The following is a 24,090-nucleotide window of genomic DNA, read 5'->3' as shown; positions in this document are numbered from 1 at the left end:
AGATTATCTCACCCCGTATTCCTCTCCCTAAACTCCAGATGGAAGATAGGAAATAAAAGGGAAAAGGGGAGCTAGAGTTCTTTTATATTTTCCTTCCACCAACATCATCCTCTACTTTCCCTCAAACCTCAATTGCTTTTCTGAGACTCATCAGCTCATTTTGGGTTGGTGGAGCAGAGTATCTTCCTAATCCTATTTTCCAGTGCAGGTTGACTGTCTTAATAAGGGAAAAGGTAGCTTTTCTTTATGAGATCTCTAAGTCAGCCTCCTACTTTCCCTTTCCCTCATGTTTTTACCTGTTTCCTACTGCTAACATTCCTTTACTCCATATGGGTATGGGGCCTCATTCCTTTTTGGTGAATGTTGTTTTTATCTTTCTCTCCTCTCTAGGTGTATGGCTGCTTTCTGATCCTGTAGCATAGAGGAAGCATCTCTAGAATTGTGGGAGAGTGCACCAGGTAAGCCAACGGCAGCCTCAAGTCATACCTTTGCCTGCCCTCCCCTGTGGGGGCCAGGATGCTGAAGAAGCAGTCTGCTGGGCTTGTGCTGTGGGGTGCTATCCTCTTTGTGGCCTGGAATGCCCTGCTGCTCCTCTTCTTCTGGACACGTCCAGTGCCTAGCAGGCTGCCGTCAGACAATGCTCTCGATGATGACCCTGCCAGCCTCACCCGTGAGGTGATCCGCTTAGCTCAGGATGCCGAGGTAGAGTTGGAACGTCAGCGGGGACTGTTGCAGCAGATTAGGGAGCACCATGCTCTTTGGAGCCAGCGGTGGAAGGTGCCTACTGCAGCCCCTCCTGCTCAGCCGCATGTGCCTGTGACCCCACCGCCAGCTGTGATCCCCATCCTGGTAATTGCCTGTGACCGCAGCACCGTCCGCCGCTGTTTGGACAAGCTACTGCATTATCGGCCTTCAGCTGAGCTGTTCCCCATCATTGTCAGCCAGGACTGTGGGCATGAGGAGACAGCCCAGGTCATTGCTTCCTATGGCAGCGCAGTCACACACATCCGGCAACCTGACCTGAGCAACATTGCTGTGCAGCCCGACCACCGCAAGTTCCAGGGCTACTACAAGATCGCACGGCATTACCGCTGGGCATTGGGCCAAATCTTCCACAATTTCAACTACCCAGCAGCTGTGGTGGTGGAAGATGATCTCGAGGTGGCACCAGACTTCTTTGAGTACTTCCAGGCCACTTACCCACTGTTGAAAGCAGACCCCTCCCTCTGGTGTGTGTCTGCCTGGAATGACAATGGCAAAGAACAGATGGTAGACTCGAGTAAGCCAGAGTTACTCTACCGCACAGATTTCTTTCCTGGCTTAGGCTGGTTACTGTTGGCTGAACTCTGGGCTGAACTGGAGCCCAAGTGGCCCAAAGCCTTCTGGGATGACTGGATGCGCCGGCCTGAGCAGCGAAAGGGGAGGGCCTGTGTGCGTCCAGAAATCTCAAGAACAATGACATTTGGCCGGAAGGGTGTGAGCCATGGGCAGTTCTTTGACCAGCATCTCAAGTTCATCAAGCTGAACCAGCAGTTTGTACCCTTCACCCAGCTGGACCTGTCGTACCTTCAGCAGGAGGCCTATGACCGGGATTTCCTTGCTCGTGTTTATGGTGCTCCCCAGTTACAGGTGGAGAAAGTGAGGACCAATGACCGGAAGGAGCTAGGAGAGGTGCGCGTACAGTACACAGGCAGGGACAGCTTCAAGGCTTTCGCCAAGGCCCTGGGTGTCATGGATGACCTCAAATCAGGTGTACCCAGGGCTGGATACCGGGGCATTGTCACCTTCTTATTCCGGGGCCGCCGTGTCCACCTGGCGCCCCCTCAGACTTGGGATGGCTATGATCCTAGTTGGACTTAACAGCTCCTGCCTGTCCCTTCTGGGCTCCTTCCTTGCAATTTCATGATCTAAGATGGGACCGTAGTCCCTGGGCTGCATTGTCTTTTCTGTCTTTCCCTCTTGGGTCCATTTTTTTTTTTCTTTTTTGAGTGGCATTTGAATACACAGATGACAAGGTGAGGGTTCTTTTGTTAAAGGAGTTAGATCAGGGAAAGCATTCTGCTGTCTGTTGGGTATCAAGCAGCAAACCACTGTGTGATAGGGGAAGAATGGGCTTTTTGGGGCCAGAAATATCCATGTTCTGAGTTTTTCTCTTAGGTCATCTGCAGAGGAGTTGGCAACTTTAGCTTTCTTAACCAGGCCTTTTCTTTCTGACCTGAGAGCCAGGGCATGAGACTTCTTGTTCATGCTCCTTTTTACCTTCCCCTAATAAGGGTCTGGGCTACAGGAGAAGTGAACATATTGTGGCCAGAATAATACTAACCAGAGGGGCCTCATTGTCAGAGTCTAGGTGCAGTTATTGGGTTGTCAGAGTTAATGCCTTCTGTTCTTCTTTCCTTATTCCTGACTTCTGTCAGCTCTTCTTTCTTTGCAGCCTAGCAATTTTTGGTTCTAAGATGAAAAATGAAGAGGAAAAGAAATATTCGCACCCAGCTATTGGGAGAAAGGTAGTGGGAAAAAAACTTCATTGTACCACTTCAAAGAGACACTCTTGACCTCTTCCTTTCTAAAAATTAGTCCCCTCCCTGTTGCTTCAGGAGAATGCTGTGCTGGTCAGTTCTGTGTGATCCTTCTTCCCTGAGTTTTGTACACAGGCTCCTCCCTAAGGCTGTGGCTTCTGGTGGCCCTCCTGACATAAGTTACAGTGGCCAAGACCAGGACAACTCCGGCCATGAGCTAAGTCCTGCCTACCTTCTCCAAAACATTCCCATGTCCTCACAGGCTAGGATGCAGATGTTGGTTGGAGAGGAATTTGTGTGTGTGTGTGTGTGTGTGTGTGTGTTTTCTTGCCTGACCTCAGTTTCATGGATGAAAAGTGGAAGCTACAGAATTATTTTCAAAAATAAAGGCTGAATTGTCTGAAAAATATTTGTGCCTGTGTTTATATATCCTGGAAAAGGAGGTAAAGGGTGCTGAAAGAAAGGAAAAAAGCGAAGAAGAGGGTAAGTTGAAGGAAGGAAAGCAAGTGACTGGAAGAGAAAGGAGGGAGAAAAACCATGGAACAGTTGAAGAGAGGACTGGGATGGATTGATGGTGGAGTGTTGGGGGGTTCCCTGAAGCTCCACTCCTACTGGTAATCTGTACATCTTAGCTGTGAAACCCTCAGTGTCATGGTGAATCCCTTCCTGCTTCTAGGGAGCTCAGTGGGCCTGGTCTGGGAGACAACCCGTTTTTTTAAACTCAGCTCCTCCCTCAGAGTAGATGCTTCATGCTGAGTGCTTTCTGTTGGCTCAGGCTGCATATATATCTACCAGGGAGTCCCAGGATGCATTGCTTATGCCAGGATTTGCTACAGGAGGAACATTTAAACTCCTGACTGTGATCTCAGTAAGAATGACTTGGACACCAACAATCTGGACACAGATACACAGGAAATAAATGTTTCTTGAGATTTTATATGCCTCTATTATATCCAACACATTCTGAGTTTCTCTTTTGCACTATATATATATATATATATATATATATATATTTTTTTTTTTTTTTTTTTTTTTTTTTTGAAGTGCTGCTTTTGACTCACTGACTTGATTTCATTCGTGGGTTTGGAAACCCCAGGCTAAGTGACTTTGTTCACAGAAACCAGGAACTTTCACACCAGATGGTGGCAGTCCCTGAGTGCTCAGGGCAATGAGGGTGGGGGAGATATTTGTGACTACCTCCCTTCTGGATTCAGGAATAGGAATTATAGAAAGGAAACCGACATCATGTGTTCATTTTAACCTTTTAGGTTTGTGTGGTGTTAGTTTTTGCCTTCATATGTTGTTTTTAGACATGATTTAACCTTAGTTTTGATTAAATAAGGGAGATAGTTATTATCCATTATTTCCAGATAGAGAAATAGGCCCAGATTGGAGCTTTATCTTGCCTAACACAATTGAGCTGAAATAGTTTGGCTTCTACACTCAATACTGTTCACACTTAATTTAGCAATAATTGCTAACCAAGTGTACTGTTCTAAGTGGCCCATAATTAATATGGTATTCCCCTTTTATTCATGGCTTTGCTTTCCATGGTTTCAGTTACCTGTGGTCAACTGTGGTTTCAAATATTAAATGGAAATACATATTACAAGCAAATGATCCTCCTGATGTGTTGTCAGAAGATCTGTAGTAGCCTAATGTCTGTCATTCACCTCATTTTACCTCATCATGTAAGCTTTGTATCACATCATGATCATAAAGAAGGGTGATTATGTTACAACATTTTTGAGAGAGAAATCATATTCAGTGTTATTACAGTGTGTGGTTATGTGTCTAATTTATAAATTAAACTTTATCCTGGGTATGTATGTCTAGGAAAAAGTCTATATAGGGTTTGGTACTACAGGGTTTTGAGCATCCACTGGGGATCTTGGAATGTAGCCCCCATGAGTAAAAGAAGGCTGCTCTATCAGCTTATTTTGCCCTCAAAGCAATCCTGAGTGGTAAGTACTTTTTTGCTTAAGTTTCATCACTAAGGAAACAGGTACTTAGAGTTAATTTGTCCAGTGTCACAAAGACAGATTGGATTTAGGATTTGAATGAAAGCTGTGGTACTCCAACTGTGTGATGCTGAACTCTTCCATTCTAGCCCTTACTGTCTACCTCAGAAGTTCCGTCTCAAGCAGGTGTCCCCTGCTGAGGGTGGTGCTTGAGTTGGAGGAAGGCACAGGAGACATGGAGGAGAGCCTGAGGCTTGTGGGGTCCAGAAGAATACTTTTATAAGATAGCTTGGTTTCTCCTGATGACAAGGGACACTTTTAGGGTCCATTTATATTATTTCTATCCCTTCTGATACATGTTGTCAGGCTGCCATCATTTTGTCAAGATAGCCTTAGGTGTCAATCATATGTTCATTGTTGCTGCCTCTTAGGAACACCATGTTCCCGTGGAAACATCAAATGGAAAAGCATCCAGTCAGTAAGTGCTGTAGAATTCTTCTAACCTTGATTTTGGAAACTTAAAAGATAATTCCATAAAGATCACTATATTAATGTTTCTCATTGCTTAAACAAAATACCTGAGGAAGACTACTTGGGGAAAAAATAGATTATTTAATTCACAGGTTTACAGGCTGAGAGTCTAAGAGATTGAGTGGTTCTATTGATTTGGCCTCTACTGGTAAGGGCCTAATTATTAGCTGGAGGTTATGGGAGCAGGTGTGAAAGTGAGACATCACATTGTAAAACAGGAAGCCAAAGAGGTGGGAGTGGGCAGACTTCCTCCATTTGTAGCAACTCTCTTAAAAAAAAAAAAATTTACTTGAGAGGCAGAGCTACAGACAGAGGGAGAGACAAACAGAGGGGTCTTCTGTCAGCTGGTTCACTTGCCAAGTGGCTGCAATGGCTGGAGCTTGGCCAATCCAGAGCCAGGAGCTTCTTCTGGGTCTCCAACATGGGTGCAAGGGCTCAAGCACTTGGGCTATCCTCTGCTGCTTTCCCAGGAGCATTAATAGGGAGCTGTATTGGAAGAGGAACAGCCAGGACTCAAGCCAGCATGCATATAAGATGCCGGCACCACAGGCGGAACATACTATTCCATAGTGCTGGCTTCTGTAACAATTCTCTCTGAAGAACCAACTTAAGGTCTCACAAGACCTATTACCCTTTTAAGGGTAAGGACCTCCTGGTAGACTCATCTCTTAAAGGTCCTCCTACCTCCCATATCACAGGGGGCAGAGCCTTCAACTTTTGAGCCCTTGGATATACACAAATCCATAGCCAAACCATTGCAGTCATCTACTTTGATCTTTCTGCATTTCTGCTTTGATTTACACCTGTGACAAATACCCTTTCTTCCTCCACCTCCTGCTCATTCTTGGTCTTGAGGGCTTCAGGACTACTAACTCTTCTTTCCTTTCTTACCTGCATCATTGTGGTGGCATGTCACTTGTAGAGTGAGTCACCTCCAGTGTAGACAAATGTGTTAGGTAGAGTCTGGCCAGAACTTTCTTTTGTAGACTCCCTAATGAATAAGAGCCCTGCGAGGGTTGGGTTTTAAGACATGACTCCAAGCATTGGATTGTGATGACAAATGCTATGTTCAGTTTCTTCATAATCCTTCTTGGTGTGGCATACTTGGTAGAACTCAGTTGTGGAAGCCAGCATTGATCCTCCAAACTAAACTGCATATCATTGCACGTGGTGTGTAATGACTTGTACATCAATAAGATTTGGTCCAATCTACCGCCACTCAATTCTTCACTTAATTTCAGCTTGGCATCTACGGTTCTTTTTAAATCTCTTTGCAAACAATGTCCGAAGTCCCTGAACATCATTGAACCTCCAGAGAGGACAATATTCTTGTAGAGAGGATGTCTGACATAAATAGGGCAATTCTGAATTACTTCATCTACAACTTATGAGATAGGTTGTGCAAAATCCAGATTAGCAAACTCTGGGTGAAAAAAGATTTCAGGTCCCAGAAATCTCTCATAACCAACATCAATGGAAAGTTCTTTGTTAGAGAAAGCATTGATGCCAGTGTACTGCTTAATCCTCTTTGACCAATCTGTGTTCATACTTGTTAAATTCCTTTACTAAATCTGGGCAGACATAACTATAGTGCTCCTTTATTGCCTTAACACTTTCCAGGGATTGTTCTAGAGGGATTCCTACTTCTTTGTCTCAGCAGTTGCTGAATAAAATATGTTCTATCTCGTCCTGAAATTGGAATGTGTTTAATAGACTGCCAATCATATATCCTTCAGTCACAGGAATAACATGAGTGACATCATCTTCACTGCCCATTACCGTACCAGTCAATGTCCACTCTACTTGTTTTGAGGTCTAGGATGCAGCTAAGGCAAGAACAGCCTGCACAGCAATGTACAAGCCTGGAACATTAAAAGACTCAAACATTATTTCAGTAGTATATTCCCTATTTTCTGGAGTGTTCAGTGGAGGATCAGTTAAAAGACAATAATGGCCTTCAGGTTCTGCCCTTAAATATTTAAAGATCACTTGTTCTATAAACCTTTCCATGAAATCCCAATCTTCAACTATAACATGATGAATCAGCCACTTTGTTGCATATGTAGGCTTTTCTATTGCCTCATCAGCAATGAAGAAGTCTAAGTCATCAACATCTTTCATCACCATCCTTTGAGCTTGATCATCCACTTTTGCTGACTCTCTAATAGCAATACTCCATGCCACAGTCCACCATGCAGGCTGGCAGCCCCCTTGCCATCTTCCTCCTCGCCTGCTGCCTCCGCTGCTGTCATCAACTCCGTGCTGATTGGAGCCAGGGATTGGCGGCAGGAGAGGGGAACTATCTGCCCATCCACAGCCAGGCGGCCCTCTCTGCCTGGGGGGAGGGAGTTGGAGCGGGAAGGCAAGGGTTATTAGCAAGCCGAAGCAGTTGCAAGAAAGTGGCAGGTTCCGTTGGTGGCCACCACTTCCGCGACCCAGCCAGCAGTCCCCACCTTGCTCTGCCGGGCCTCCTCCCCCTCTGTCTTCCTTTCTCCTCACTCCTGCTCCCACCATACAAACTTCTCCCTATCACACCGCCTTTCCCCAGGAAGCCAAGACCGCTAATTCTTTATAGGTCAGTGGTTTGCTACCAGCAGAGCTGTTGAGCTTCCATTTATTCTCCCACCCATTTTCTGTCTAGTATGGACAAGTCACAGGGACTTGCACCAGGCATTTGTCCTGCCAGAGTCTCTTCCTGTGGAGGCAGGGACAACAGTGCCTCTGTGTCAACGCAATATTAACAATGCCTGTGGAAATCTCTCCTTTGTTTTCCTTTTCCTTGTCTTTACCTTTGCTTCCCCAACACTTACAGCCCCTCCATGCTTGTCCAGATGGGAGCAAGTGCAGGGGTCTGCGCAGTAAGTATGGGCTTGTTATAACTTTCCTGTATCAGCTCCTTTGGCTTACATAGCTCCCTTGTTAAGACAGTGTGCCTGAATTAGATTTAGCAGTAGATAGTAGGAAATCCAGATCCAGTAGATTATGAAAAAAAGAGGTTGGCAGGGCAGGGTTGGCTTGGTGGTTCCTGACATCTTCAGGACCCCAGTCATTTTAATCTCTGTTTCACTTTATTTAGCATGAGGCTTGCATTCTGGGTGTCACTTCTTGGGTTCAAGAGCATCAGTCATCACGCTCACGGTAGGAAGAAACAGGAAAGATGAAGGGCAAAATGTGGGTGCCAGGTGCCATTCTCCTTTCCAAAAAGCCCACAGACAGTACCTGACCATAGATCCCTGGCCAGAACCAGATCACATAGACCAACCTTCCAGCCATAGGCTGGAAAGAAACCATTTTTCAGCTTGATTATTAATCAGGAAATTGAGATTCCAGTAACAAAGAAGGGAATGACTGTGTGAACAATTACAGGGATTTCTTCCACACTGCTGTGCCCGAGAGACCAAACTATTGACAGTGCAGGGAGACTTGGAGAGGAAACAATGATGGGGGAAGATTAGGGGTGTGCATTAGGAACTCTGATCTAGAGAGAGCTAAAACTCCTGGAAGTCCTTAACCCCAATGGATTGTGTGAGAAGTTGTACCTATGCTGAAAGGGGCTAGGCTTTCCCAGTGTGATACATGACAATCAAAACTCCTGAAGTCCACACACATCTCCAGAAAGCTGATGACTGTCCAGTGCACCAGGGACTTGGTCCTCTATTTTATCACTTTACCGTCTTTTGACATATGACCCCCAGCTCACAGTCCAAGATGGTGCCTTGGTTCCAGCCACCGGGAAGGTGAAAAGCAAAGGGAATGCAAGACTTATTCTTTACAGAATAAACCAATGTCCTAGGTCCCACTCTCAAATATTCATCAAAACTTCGTATAGTTTCCCTAGTTGCCGAAGAAGTGAGAAATGGAGTCTCAGCTTTGCAGCTGTTGTTTTCAACTAAAGCTTCTCTTACCAATTGTATAAAATGATGAGGATGGTCAGTGGAAGGCAACATTCTCTGGATATGGCCATCTAACAAAATTTACCCAGAATTCCTCTCTGGAAATATTTGCTTACTTTTCAAAGTACCTGTTGAGGAAAGGAAAAACTCATTAGGATTTCAGGCTGGTGAATGGTGATCAGGTCTCACCAAAGATCCTCAGTGCCTTTCCTGAAGTAGGCATCAAGAGCTCCTACTACGGGTCCTACATGAAGCCGTGTGTCCAAGTAAGGCTGTGTGAATTCTGCATTAGGTCAAATAAGGTACTGTAACTGCTGATTAGTTTTGGGGAACATTCATGTTTGCAGCTTTGCTGGAGAAGTCAGATAGTATGGTTGGCTGCCTCATCTGCAGTCACATAAGTGAACTGTCTTGAATGTACACAGCCCTGGCTAACATCTGACTGCCACTGCAGAGGACACCCCCAGCAACAACTTCCCATCCAAGCACTTCCTGAATTTCTGATCCATAGTTAGTGGGCAAAAGATGTAATATTTTAAACTGCTACTTATTGAGGTAATTTGATAAGTGAAAATACTAACAAGAATTCTTAGATACCGTGTTCCATCATTGAGATGCTGGAAGAACTTATATAACCAGAATGGAATGTTTGCACAAATGTATTAAGAGTATATCAAATGTTTGCTCAATACCTGGGAGTGAGGATATTTTTATCCAAGGGGATAATTATGTTTTCTAGTTAAAAGTTGTCCTTGAACTGAAAAATGTGAATTTGTTTACTTTTCTGCCAAAAACGTTTTTCAGGTTTATTCTAAATATTCTCCAAATTTTTAGTAAGAAGATTTTCAAATCCATAGTAATATTTTTAAAGATTTGTTTATTATTTATGTGAGAGGCAGAGTTAGAGACAGAGAGAGGGAGAGACACACACAGAGAGGTCTTTCACTAAAATGGTATAACAGTATTTTGCCATATACTACATACAGGTACAATTTTTTATATCATTTAATAGAAAATTACAGACTGAATAATAACTTTCAAAATCATGTAGGTAAATATATATTCATTTATAACTATTGTAAAATGCAGAAAGTAGAATGAAAAGAAAAAATTAACCATAATCCCACTACTCAGATGAACTGCTTTAATCTAGCCTTGCCTAGCAAGTTTTCAATCTGAGTTTGCTTTTCATTAGGCAGGGGTGCCCTCTATTGATGGCTGAGTGAATTACCAGGTATCAGGTAGTCTAGTGTGTTTTTGTTGAATTGACTTTTCAGATCCCTTACTCATGGATGAATCAAAAAAGCTGAATTTCTGCAAACTAGAACCTGATGGCCTTGTTCCTAGAGATTGTTTTTTATCTTGAGTGAGGCCTCACCTAAAACAGCTAGACTGACTTCCTTGTTCTTGCCAAGTGGAGCCTCTGGGAACGGATGCCCATCACCAATCTATTCTCTGGCACACTCGTGGTTCTAACACCTCTCTTCCCCAACTGAACTTATGATCCTGATCTCCTCTAGATACCTTTTACATTTTTATGTAAAATATTTTAAAAGACAAAGATTACATATTTATGGGGCACTATGTGATGTTTCATTATACAATGATCAGGGTAATTATATTTATCCTTTCAAGAATTTAAAATTTATACTGAAAACATCCAAAATTCTACCTTACAGATTTTTCTTAACAGAGAAATATATAGTATATTGACATTATCTATAGTCACCCTACTGTGTAAGAGAACCCAGAAGTTCATACTGCTATCTAGCTGTAACCTTGTACCTGTCAATCAATCTTTCTCCAGTCTTCCCTCACCATTTTCCTCCTCAGGCTCTTGTAAACAATATTATATTTTTAACTTCTATGAGATCACTTACTGTTTAGGTTCTACAAATGCATGAAATAATATGATTTATGTCTTTCTGTGTTTGGCTTATTTCACTTAATGACCTCCTGTTCAATTCAGGTCATTGCAAATGGCAATATTTCATCCTTTTTAAGGCTAAGTTAATATTCCATCATGTATATGTGCTACATTTTCTTTATCATTTGATAGATTTTTCCTTTTTTTGCCTAATATATGATTTATATAACTTCTACAATCTATTATATTACATATAATAGTGCTTCAATAAAGATGGAATTGAATTTATATTTTTTTTTTTTGACAGGCAGAGTGGACAGTGAGAGAGAGAGACAGAGAGAGAAAGGTCTTCCTTTGCCATTGGTTCACCCTCCAATGGCCACCGTGGCCGGCGCGCTGCGGCCGGCGCACCGCGCTGATCCGAAGCCAGGAGCCAGTTGCTTCTCCTGGTCTCCCATGTGGGTGCAGGGCCCAAGGACTTGGGCCATCCTCCACTGCACTCCCGGGCCATAGCAGAGAGCTGGCCTGGAAGAGGGGCAACCGGGACAGAATCCGGCGCCCCGACCGGGACTAGAAACCGGTGTGCTGGCGCCGCAAGGCAGAGGATTAGCCTATTGAGCTGTGGCACCGGCCTGAATTTATATTTTCAAAAATAGTATGCAAGGGTTCCCTTTTCTACACATCCTCATCCATACTTATTATCTTTTACCTTTTTCATAATAGCCCATGTTACTGAAGTGAGGTGATATCATTTTTTAAAAAAAATATTTATTTTATTTGAAAGGCAGAAAGAGAGAGGGAGAGAGAAAGAGAGTGAGAGTAGAGGGAGAAACTGAGAGAGACATCTTCCATCCACTTTTTGACTCCCCAAATGTCCACAATGGCCTGACTGGTCCAGATTGAATCTAGGAGCTAGGAGCTTCTTCTGAATGTTCCACAGTACAGGGACCCAAGCATTTGAGCCATTTTCCACTGCTTCCCCAGGTGCATTAACAGGGAGCTGGACTGGAAGTGGAGCAGTGGGGAATCCAAACAGCTCCCATATGGAATTCAGGCTTCACAGGTGGCAGCTTAACTCACTATGCCACACTGCTGGCCCCAGTATCATGGTTTTGACTTACATTTCCCTGGTTAGTGATGTTAAGCATTTTTTTCATGTACTTGTTGGCCATTTGTATGCCTTCCTTTGAGAAATATCTGTTTAGACCTACTGCCCATTGCTAACTTGGATTATTTGGTGTTTTGTTGTCAAATTGAATATTGACCCCTTATCAAATGTATAGCTTGACAGTATTTTCTCCCGCTCTATAGGTTGTCTCTTCACTTTGTTGATTGTTTCTTTTGTAGTGCAAAAATGGTTAGATTGATGAAATCCCATTTGTCTATTTTTGCTTTTATTTCCTGTGCTTTTTGGGCTATCCAGAAAATCCTTGTGCATTCCAAAGTCCTGAAGTTGTTTCCATATGCATATTTATAGTAGTTTCAAAGTTTCAGGTCTCACATTTGTGGCTTTAATCAATTTTGCTTTGATTTTTGTACATAATGAGGGACAAGGGTCTAATTTCATTCTTCTGTGTGGGGAAATAAAATTTTTCCAGAACCTTTCACTAAACACACTGTCCTTTTTCTGAAGCATATTCTTAACATCTTTGTCAAAAATCAGTTGATTAATCAACTGTAGGTTTTTGGGTTTACTTTTAGGGTCTCTTTTCTGTTCCACTGGTCTATGGAATTATTTTCATGTCAATATCATACAGTTTTAATTTCTATAGCTATGTAATATATTTTGAAGTTCATTGGTGTAATGCATCCTGCATTGTTCTTTTTGCTCAAGATAAATTTGGTTATTTGGGGTTGTTTTATGAATCCATACAAATCTTTAAATTTTGTCTTTTGTGCTCTGTAAAAATTGTCATTGAGATTTGATAGGGATTACTTTGAACCTGAAGATTGCTTTAGGTAGTATGAATGTATTAATGATGTTGATTCTTTTAATCCATGAACATGGTATGTCTTACAATTTCTTTGTTTCCTCTTCAAATTTCTTCCATCAATTGTATATAATTTTTATTGTAGAGATCTTCCATCTCTTTGATTAAATTTGTTCTCAGGTATTTTCTTTTGATTAATCAACTTTTTACCCTGGGCCATTTACTTTTGATGTATTAGAATGCTACTGATATTACTGACAGTGTTGTTTGTGGAGTCTTTGGGGGTTTTCTTGGTATAGGATCATATCACAAAGTGACAATTTGACTTCCTCCTTTCCAATTTTGATGCCTTTTTTATCTTGCCTGATTGCCCTTACTAGGACTTCCAGTACTGTATTGAATAAAAGTGATGATAATGAGCATTTTTGTCAAGTTCTTTATCTCTGAGAGAAAGAATTCAAATATTTTCCATTCAATATGATGGCTGGTTATATCTGGCTTTTATTATATAGACATATACTCCTTTTATTGTAAAAATTATTTATTTTACTTGAAAGGCAGAAGTATAGAGAGGGGAAGAGAGATCTTCCATCTGCTGGTTTACTCCACAGATGGCTGCAATGGGCAGGCAGCACTGGGCCAAGATCCAGGAGCTTCATCCAGGTCTTGCACATGGGTGGCAAAGGCCCAAATACTTGGTCCATCTTCTAATGCTTTCCCAGGCCACCAGAATAGAGCTGGATTGGAAGTGGAGCAGCCAGGACACTAATTGGTGTCTATATGGAATGCCATAGTCACAGGTAGTGGCTTTATCCACTATGCCACAGTGCTGGTCCTGTGAGTCATCTTTTTAATGTGTTGTTGAATGTTGAGATGATCATATAATATTTCTCCTTTATTCTCTTGGTGTGATATATCACATTTATTGAATTAAGTTTACCATCCTTGCATTCCTGGGATGAATTACAGATGATCCTGGTGAGTGATTTTTTTAAAAACATGTTGGATTTGCTTTGCTAGTATTTTCTTAAGGAGTTTTGCATTTATGTTCCTCAGGGACATTGGTCTATAGCATTTTTTTTTTTTGGTTGGTCTCTTGTCTGGTTTGGTAGTCCTGGCCTCACAGAATGAATTTGAAAGAATTCTCTCTTTGTTTTTTGAGATATTTTAAGGAAGATTGGTGTTAATTCTTCTTTGAAACCTTGGTAAAATCCAATAGTAAAGCCATCCAGTCCTGGGCTATTCTTTGATGGGAGATTTTTTAAAATTTTATTTCATTAAAAAAATTTTTTAAAAGATTTTATTTACTTATTTGAGAGGTAGAGTTACAGATAGTGAGAGGAAGAAACAGAAATGTCTTCCTTCCATTGGTTCACTCCCCAAATGGCCACAACGGCCAGAGCTGCACCGATCTGAAGCCAGGAGCTAGGAGCTTCTTCCTGGTCTCCCACACAGGTGCAGGGGCCCAAGGACTTGGGCCTTCTTCTACTGCTTTCCAAGGCCATAGCAGAGAGTTGGATTGGAAGAGGAGCAACTGGGACTAGAACTGGCACCCAATTTGGGATGCTGGCACCTCAGGTGGAGGATTAACCTACTGCTCCATGGTGCTGGCCCTAAGGGAGTTTTTTTATTTTATTTTTTTTACTGAATCAATCTTGCAACTCATTTTTGATCTATTTAGGTATTCTATTTCCTCATAATTCGATCTTGGTAAGATATATCTGTTACTGCTAGGCTATCAAATTTGTTGCCATATGATAATTCATCATAATCTTTAATAATCTTTTATATTTCTGTGGTATCAGTTGTAAATCATTTTATGAAAATCAATTTTCACCTATGATTCCATGTATTTGAATCTTCTTTCTTTTTTTCTTGGTTAATATAGCTGAGGGTTACTTAGGGATAAGTTGTTTGTCCCTCTTCTTTTTGTCTTTCTTTCTCCTTCCCTTCCTCTCTCCCTCTCTCCCTTCCTTCTTTGTTCTTTTCTCCCTCCCTCCCTTCTCTTCCTCCCTCCATTCCTTCCTTTCTTCTTCCCTTCCTTCCTTGTCCTTCCTTCCCTCCTTCCTTCCTTCCTTCTCCCTTCCTGTGTTGATTTATTGTAAACTTTGCTCTTAATACTGTTTTTGCTGTATCCCATAAGTTTTGATAATATTATGTTTCAATTTTTATTCATTTCAAAAAATTTTAAAATTTCTTCCTTGAAATCTTACTTGGTTCATTGACTGTTCAGGAGTGAGTTGTTGAGTTACCATGTATTTGTATACTTTCCAATGTTTTTATGTCACTGATTTCTAGTTTTGTTGCATTGTAGTAAAAAATACCCTCATTATGATTTCTAGTATTTTAAATTTGATACTTATCTTGTGACTTACTATTTGCTCTATTCTGGAAAACATTCCATGGAGTGTTGAGAAGAATCAGTTTTCTGAAGCTGTTTGATGGAAAGTTCTGTAAATACCTGTTAGGTCCTATGGATCAGGGTTCAATTTAACATTGATATTTGATTTCCTGTCTAGTTGATCAGTCCATTTCTGAAAATAGAATGGTAAATCATCTGCTATGATTATATTAGAGTCTCTCTCTCTTTATGTCCATTAATAGTTGCCTTATGTATTTGCTCTAAAACTTGGTGCATGTATATACCTATTTGTTATATCTCCTTGGTGAATTGAGTCCTTTATCATTATAGAATGACCTCACTGGCCTCTTCTGCTTTTGATTTAAGATCTGTTTCATCTGGTAGAATTTTGACTACTTCTTTCTTTTGGTTTCCATTTTCCTGGAATAAATAGGTTGTTCCATCCTATAAGTTTCAGTATATTTGTCTGTAGCAATCAGGTGAGTTTCTGGAAGCAGCAGATAGTTGGGCACTGGTTTTTCTTTCTTTTTTATGTATAAAATTAGGTGTATTGTAACAAAGCAACTTGTATACTTTTAATGTTTAAAACTGGGCATCTGTGAAAATGCTGAAACACAACTGACCTACTATAGTATTTGGGAACCATGAAGGGTCATTTAGTGCAATACTCAGATGTTTGTAGTTGGTCCATCCTTCATGCTTTAGTCAAATTTACTTTGATGATTTTCAACTCATTTATTCATCTTTTCTCCCCTCATATATGAAAATAAAACTTACACAAAGAACAAAAACAACATCATCTTTCTTTTCCAGGGAAATTAATTTTTTCTTTTTAATACATTTAATCATTGTATGTATTTTAATTGTAGAATTTAGTCTCTGCACATTTAATGCAATTTTTGATAGATAAGATCTTACTAATGCCATTTTGATACTTGCCTTGTATTTTATTGTAGCTTCTTTCACCCTCTATTACAGTGTTCATTTGTGGTTAAGTGTTTTTCTAGTAGTGCACTTTCACTTCTTGCTTATTATTTTTGGTAAGTCTGTTATAGCTTCTTTGTGGTTATCTTGAGGCTTATAAAATTTCTTTTATCTATAACAAGCTATCTTGAAATTATAACAGTGAGTATAAAGACAAGGAGAGGGAAACAAAAGACAAAGAGATAAGCAATCTTAATGAAAAAACTACATTTCTGCTTTATTCCTCCATGCATTTTTAGCTTTTGATGTTACATTCGACCTCTGTCAATATTTCCTATCACTTAAAATTTTAAGATTAGTTTTTTTATGGTAAATATGTAAATTACTTATACATGATGTTCGCAATATTAAAGCATTCTGAATTTGTATAGTTACTCTTACCAATGTATCAACTCCCTTTAGCATTTCTTATAACACAGGTCTAGTGGTGATGAACACTCTCAGCTTTTGCTTGGAAATGTATTTATCTTTCCCTCATATTTGAAAGGTTGCTTTGCTGGATATGTATTCTAGGCTGGCAATGTTTTTCCTTTAGTACTGCAAAAATTACATCTCATTTTTTTTGGCCTATAAGATTTTTGCTGATAAGTTTGGAGTCCAATTTGATTCCTTTACATGTTATTTGCTTCTTTTCTCTTGCAGCTTTGAGAATCTGCTTTATTTTTAAGCTTGGAGATTTGCCTATAGTAGGTTTTGGGGTAGTCTTGATTGTATTGAATTTGACTGGTACCATTTAATTTTCCTGTACTTGTATGGATAGTTATACTCTTCTCTAGCTTTAGGAAGTTTTCTGTTTATATTATCTCTTTGAATATGTGTTCCACCCTTCTCAAGTCCCTCTTTAATCCCAATAACTTGAATATTTGCTCTTTCCAGGCTATTCCATATTTCCCATATGCTATCTTCTTTCTTCTGTTTTCTCCTCCAACTATGTATTTTATTTTTTAACACATTTATTTATTATTTATTTGAAAGGCTGAGTTACAGAGAGGCAGAAAGAGAGAAAGAGAGAGAGAAAGAGAGAGAGAGAGGGAGAGAGAGAGAGAGGTCTTCCATCTGCTAGTTCACTCCCTAGATGGCTGCAACAGCTGGAGATGTGCCAATCCAAAGCTAGGAGCCTAGGATTTCTTCCAGGTCTCCCACATGGGTGTAGGACCACAAGGACTTTGGCCATCTTCTTCTGCTTTCCCAGGCCATAGCAGGGAGCTCAATCAAAAATGGAGCAGACGGGGCTCGACCTGGGGCCTATACAGGATACTGGTACTACAGGCGGTGGCTTTTACCCGCTATACCACAGCACCTGACCCCCAACTATGTATTTTCAAATAGACTGTGTTTGAACACAATGATTCATTTTTTGTTTGATCTATTCTGCTATAGATGTCTTCTATTGTGTAATTTTCAGCTGAAGGATTTCTCATTGGTTTTGTTTGATTGCTTCCACTTCTGTTTCAAATCTCTGTTGGAATATTGAATTATTTTTCTTTGTTCTCTTGAATTTCATTGAGTTTCCTTAAAACTCAATTTTGAAATCCTTATCCAAGCATTTGGAAATATAAAAATTCATAAATGGTTGGTGTTTGACACCTTATTTTGTTTCTTAGTTGAGATAATTCTCTGGAAGTTCATGATGCTAGCTTGTATCTGAACATTTTTAATAATTAGCTTTTATTTGTGGCTGTCCTCGAAATTCTAAGCAGTCTTCTTCTTTTTCTTTTTCTTTTTTGACAGGCAGAGTTAGACAGTGAGAGAGAGAGAGAGAGAGAGAGAGAGAGAGAGAGAGAGAAAGGTCTTCCTTTTTCCGTTGGTTCACTCTCCTAATGGCCATTACAGCCGGCACGCTGCGTCAATCTGAAGCCAGAAGCCAGGTGCTTCCTCCTGGTCTCCCATGCGGGTGCAGGACCCAAGCACTTGTGCTATCCTCCACTGCACTTCTGGGCCACAGCAGAGAGCTAGACTGGAAGAGGAGCAACCGGGACAGAATCCTGCACCCCAACCGGGACTAGAACCCAGGGTGCCAGTGCCGCAGGCGGAGGATTAGACTATTGAGCCACGGCGCTGGCCCATTAGTCTGCTTATTTTCTCTAAGCCTGTGTGTACTTCTATTTAAGCACTAGATAGCACCCTAAGTCACATTTTGCTCTATTTCTGCTGTCGATATGGGTTTATTAGTTTAGTCTTACAATACTCCCCAAATTCAAAATTTTCAATAAGCAGCAACTTACTTCTTGCTCAGTATGTATTGAAGTAGTCCATTACTATAAGCTGTTTTTTCAGGCTATTGTAGGATCAGACTCCTTGCCCTGTGTACATGAATTCCACACTGCTGAATTACAGCTGGAGCTCCCAGCCCACCAAGATCCATGCATTCTGGGTCAGAACAGTCTATGGTCTTCTATTGCTGAGATGGTCTCACTGACTGATGCCATACCTGTCAGCATCTATTGATGTTGACTAGAATTTAAGACTACTCTACCATGGACACAGAACTCTCCTGGGCCCCAAAGTAGGCCCAGAGGTGCTATCAGCAGGCACTGGCCTAGGGACAGGGATCGTTAACATCTGCTTTATGCTGGGTTTTATTAGCCTGGCACTAAAGCCCAAAACAATTCTGTGATTTCTTGCTGTCTGATGAAGCTTGTAGGATGATTAGTAGAGGCAGTCCCTCAGCTACACAGGTAAGCCCTAGATAGGTCACACCTGGGTCTCACAGTCACCAGGACTTGTACAATCTTGCACATACGTAGCAGACCTGCAAGAAGCTGACATATCTATGTCACCAAGATGAACTTCTCTGCTGGTATTGGGCCAAGTCCAGAGATTCTATAGGCACTTGCTTCTGAATAGCAGTCATTATGATTGGTCTTGCCCAGTTCTGGGTTTTACCATGCCCTGCACTGAGTCCCAATACACACTTCTGTAGCCCTCTGCTGTCTGTCCAGAGTTGGAGATGAGTAATAAAGGCAGCTCTCTGGCCATTCAGACTGGTCTCAGGTTGGTCATACCTGTCTTATAGTCAGAAAGGAGTCAGAACAGGAATGATAGGAAGGTAGAGAGGACAAAGAGCCCCTCTGGTAATGTGGAAAATTTTTTAACCTAACCAGAAGTAAGTTTGATAATGAAGAAGACATAAAGAATTTTGTTGACTAGCAGGTTTTGGAGCCAAGGCTACACAGAAAGCCAGGTGGCTGGAGTTGTCTGTCATGGGAATATGGTGACAATAAACAACTCTCCCCATAGGCCCCAAGATAGAATTTCTTTGTTTTATGAAAAATGTTTGATGTTTATGTATATAAACCTCTAGCACAATAAAGCAGTGGAATTCTCTTTCCTTTACAAGAATTCTTATCTTTATTTTTCAATAAACTTCTTTGCTAATATCACCTTCTCTTTGTTCATCTAACTCATAGTTCATCACAGATAGAGCAAGTTCCCACAGTTCAGCTCACCTATTACATCTTTGTGCATGGGCTGGGAATCGGAAAATCACAAGATGCTACAATACTCCAGTCAGAATGATTTTATAAGAAGAAGAAAATATAATAATCAGGCTGGCGCTGTGGCTCAATAGGCTAATCCTCCATCTAGTGGTGCCGGCACACTGGGTTCTAGTTCCGGTCGGGGCGCCGGATTCTGTCCCGGTTGCACCCCTTACAGGCCAGCTCTCTGTTGTGGCCAGGGAGTGCAGTGGAGGATGGCCCAAGTCCTTGGGCCCTGCACCCACATGGGAGACCAGGAGAAGCACCTGGCTCCCGGCTTCGGATCAGCATGGTGCGCCGGCCACAGCACTCGGCTGCGGTGGCCATTGGAGGGTGAACCAACGGCAAAGGAAGACCTTTCTCTGTCTCTCTCACTGTCCACTCTGCCTGTCAAAAAAAATTATAATAATCAGCATAGAAGATGTGAACTCTTTTACATTATTTATGGGAATGTACATTAATATAGGCATTGTGGAAAGCACTATTAAAATTCATTACAAATTTTTAATGGTAGCTTTTAATAGAATTAAATAACAAAATAAATGTATTTACCTTTTATCTGAACTTATTTATAATAAGTGTAGAAACGGGAAAAGAGCAATCTCTTTATTCTAAGCTTTATTTTATCACTCTTATTAAACAGACATCAGAAAGCATATCAGTAGTGCATCTTATGATAAATCAGTTTACAACAAAACTGAAGAAGGCACTTGTGTTTACAGAAAAGGTTTTCAGCAAAGAAGTATGCAATACAGTCAATTGAAATGCAATGTCCATACTTTGTAGGTATATAAGAAGAGTAGAAAATAAAAGTCCTTTGTTTACTCAGCAAGAAAAAAATAGAGTAAAAGACTTGAATGGAACAGAAATTCGATGATTTGAGAAAAAAAAACTCAGTACTGATACACATCTACATTTATAGTTCCACTTAGTTATTAAAAATAAAACAAAATCTAGTATTGTGATGCCTCAAGCTTTGTTTTTATTGTACAAGATTGCTTTAGCTATTCGAGGTCTCCTGTGCCTCCATAGGAATTTCAGCATCATTTTTTCCAGATCTGAGAAGAAGGTCTTTGGTATTTTGATTGGTATCACATTGAGTCTATAAATTGCTTTTGGGAGAATGGACATTTTGATGATATTGATTCTTCCAATCCGTGAGCATGGAAAAGTTTTCCATTTTTTGGTATCCTCTTCTATTTCTTTCTTTAAGATTTTGTAATTCTCATCGTAGAGATCTTTAACGTCCTTGGTTAAGTTTATGCCAAGGTATTTGATTGTTTTTATGGCTATTGTGAATGGGATTGATGTTAACAGTTCTTTCTCAGCTGTGGCATTGCCTGTGTATACAAAGGCTGTTGAGTTTTGTGCATTGATTTTCTATCCTGCTACTTTGCCAAACTCCTCTATGAGTTCCAATAGTCTCTTAGTAGAGTTCATTGGATCCTCTAAATAAAGACTCATATCATCTGCAAAGAGGGATAGTTTGAGTTCTTCCTTCCCAATTTGTATCCCTTTAATTTCTTTTTCTTGCCTAGTGACTCTGGCTAAAACTTCCAGTACTATATTGAATAGCAGTGGTGAGAGTGGGGATCCCTGTCTGGTACCAGATCTCAGTGGAAATGCTTCCAACTTTTCCCCATTCAATAGGATGTTTGCCGTGGGTTTTTCATAAATTGCTTTGATTGTATTGAGGAATGTTCCTTCCATACCCAATTTGCTTAGAGTTTTCATCATGAAAGGGTGTTGTTTTTTATCGAATGCTTTCTCGGCATCTATTGAGATAATCATATGGTTTTTCTTCTGCAGTCTGTTAATGTGGTGTATCACATTGATCGATTTGCGAACAATGAACCATCCTGCATACCAGGGATAAATCCCACTTGGTCTGGGTGGATGATCTTTCTGATTTGTTGTTGCATTTTATTGGCCAGAATTTTATTGAGGATTTTTGCATCTACGTTCATCAGGGAAATTGGTCTGTATTTCTCTTTCTCTGCTGCATTTTTTTCAGGCTTAGGGATTAAGGTGATGCTGAATTTGGGAGGATTCCCTCTTTTTCGATTGTTCTGAATAGTTTGAGAAGAATTGGAGTTAGTTCTTCTTTAAATGTCTGGTAGAATTCAGCAGTGAATCCATCCAGTTCATCCGGTCTTTACTTAGTATAAACTAAATTGATCATCTATATATGAAGATAATTGAAAATGAATCTTGGCTGGCTTCATGGCTCACTAGGCTAATCCTCCGCCTTGTGGCGCCAGTACACTGGGTTCTACTCCCGGTCGGGGCACCGGATTCTGTTCCGGTTGCCCTTCTTCCAGGCCAGCTCTCTGCTGTGGCCTGGGAGTGCAGTGGAGGATGGTCCAAGTGCTTGGGCCCTGCACCCCATGGGAGACTAGGAGAAGCACCTGGCTCCTGCCATTGGGTCAGCGCGGTGCGCCGGCCGCAGTGCGCCGGCCACAGCGGCCATTGGAGGGCCAACAGCTAAAGGAAGACTTTCTCTCTGTCTCTCTCTCTCACTGTCCATTCTGCCTGTCAAAAAAAAAAAAAAAGAAAGAAAGAAAATGAATCTTGATGAAGAATGGAGTGGGAGAGGGTGTGGGAGATATGATGGTTGTGGGTGGGAGGGTGGTTATGGGGGAAAAGCCACTATAATCCAAAAGTTGTACTTAAGAAATGTATATTTATTAAATAAAAGTTAAAAAATTAAAAAAAGACAAAAACCCTCACAAATAGTAAGACATCACAGAGAACAGAGAACCACAATGCCAAGAAATGACAAGACCAATATGTAATTGAAACTGGTAGAAATGTTATAAACAGTTATCCACTATGATTGTAATATTCTTGTAGTTCTGAGATGAAGGTAAACCAACAGGAAAGAATACTCCTTAAAACTATCTTTGGTTTAAGTTATCTTTCAGATTATTTTTTCTAGTCACACCTTCTTACCAAAAACGAAGCAATAACATGTTACAGAGGGAAAATAGTAATCAATGTAATATTCACAACCAATCACTGCAGTGCTGATATAGGAAGCCATTAACTGTTAAGGTTTATTGATTATAACTGAATTCCTAAGCATGATTAAAATATAGCAACAATGAGTCCCTTCTGCTCCGGATTCAAAACTGTTTAAAGGATATAAAGGAATGTTGAATTATTTAAGATTTTTCAAAAACAATTAAGAATGAAAGAGTAAATCCTGTTGGAAAAGAAATGATAGCATTACACTCTACAGTCAATTATCTACAGAAAAGTGCAGCTTAATTTTTCTATTATAATAAATAAGCACTAATTAGTTCCATAAGATGCTGTAAATTTGCAGCTAGTGCACACTGCGCCTCTCACTGTACCCAGAATGCAAAGGGGAACACAGAGATGTCTCATTTCCACTTCGTTTCTGATCCTTAATTTCATGAACAGTGATGAACACCAAATACACGAAAGCTGAAATTCAAATTATTTTTTGAAACAATAAGACTAAAGTGGCCAGCGCCGTGGCTCAATAGGCTAACACTCTGCCTGTGGCGCTGGCACCCCAGGTTCTAGTCCTGGTTGGGGTGCCAGATTCTGTCCTGGTTGCTCCTCTTCCAGTCCAGCTCTCTGCTGTGGCCCGGGAGGGCAGTGGAGGATGGCCCAGGTCCTTGGGCCCTGCACCCGCATGGAAAACCAGCAGGAAGCACCTGGATCCTGGCTTCGGATTGGCGCAATGTGCCGGCTGTAGCTTAGCAGCCACTTGGGGAGTGAACCAACGGAAAAAGGAAGACCTTTCTCTCTCTCTCTCTCTCTCTCTCTCTCTCTCTCTCTCTCTCTCTCACTGTCTAACTCTACCTGTCAAAAAACAAACAAACAAAAAGGCTAAAGTGAATATGGGTATTTAATCTGGTTTCATAAACTCTCTTTTTAAAGATTTATTTATTTTACTTGAAAGTCAAGAGTTACAGAGAGAGAGAAGGAGAGGTAGAGAGAGAGAGAGGAGAGAGAGAGGTCTTCCTTTTCCCGATGGTTCACTCCCCAATTGGCCACAATGGCCGGAGCTACACTGATTCAAAGCCAGGGCCAGGAGCTTCTTCTGGGTCTCCCATGCAGGTGCAGGGGCCCAAGGACTTGGGCTGTCTTCTACTACTTTCCCAGGCCATTGCAGAGAGCTGGACCAGAAGTGAAACAGCCGAGACTCGAACCGGTGCCCTTATGGGATGCCAGCATAGCAGGCGGCAGCATTGCCTGCTACGCCACAGCACCTTCCCCTTCATAAACTCTTAATAATAATTTTCTGGGGAAACAATAATGTACAGAAAAGTCAATATTTCTTTGCTAACAGTACAAACCATTGATTTAAAAAAGAAAATATAGTTTTTAGACCATTAACTACATGGAAGATTACTAATATGAATAAGGGAGTTGTTTTCTTCCTCTCATCCCTCTAACTTTTATATCATTTCTTTTTCTCCTCCTTTCTCAAATCTGGCAGTCTTCTGACAACCCATGCTAATAATTCAGCCATAGATAATTCAATAACCATAGAGATATTGTGTCCATCCTGTACCTCACCACATTTGA

General features: G+C 41.0%; 1 protein-coding gene and 1 pseudogene across 1 annotated transcript; one reads left to right on the top strand and one right to left on the bottom strand.

Annotated features, from left to right (window-relative positions):
* Positions 1-476: 476 nt before the first annotated feature.
* Positions 477-2,926, top strand: MGAT1 (alpha-1,3-mannosyl-glycoprotein 2-beta-N-acetylglucosaminyltransferase; the record flags this gene model as incomplete). The annotated part of the gene is given in 1 exon segment (NM_001082745.1): positions 477-2,926. A coding segment is annotated over 1 exon segment (1,344 nt). The 5' UTR covers positions 477-516.
* A 2,982-nt stretch (positions 2,927-5,908) lies between these two features.
* LOC127492848 (actin-related protein 3 pseudogene) lies at positions 5,909-7,629 on the bottom strand (annotated as a pseudogene).
* Positions 7,630-24,090: the final 16,461 nt, after the last annotated feature.

Source organism: Oryctolagus cuniculus, chromosome 14 (genome assembly GCF_051225735.1).
Source record: "Oryctolagus cuniculus isolate XC-2025 breed Fujian yellow rabbit chromosome 14, ASM5122573v1, whole genome shotgun sequence".
NCBI classification, from domain to species: Eukaryota; Metazoa; Chordata; class Mammalia; order Lagomorpha; family Leporidae; genus Oryctolagus; species Oryctolagus cuniculus.
Note: the sequence above shows the minus strand (reverse complement) of the source record. Positions and strands in the feature narration are given on the sequence as shown.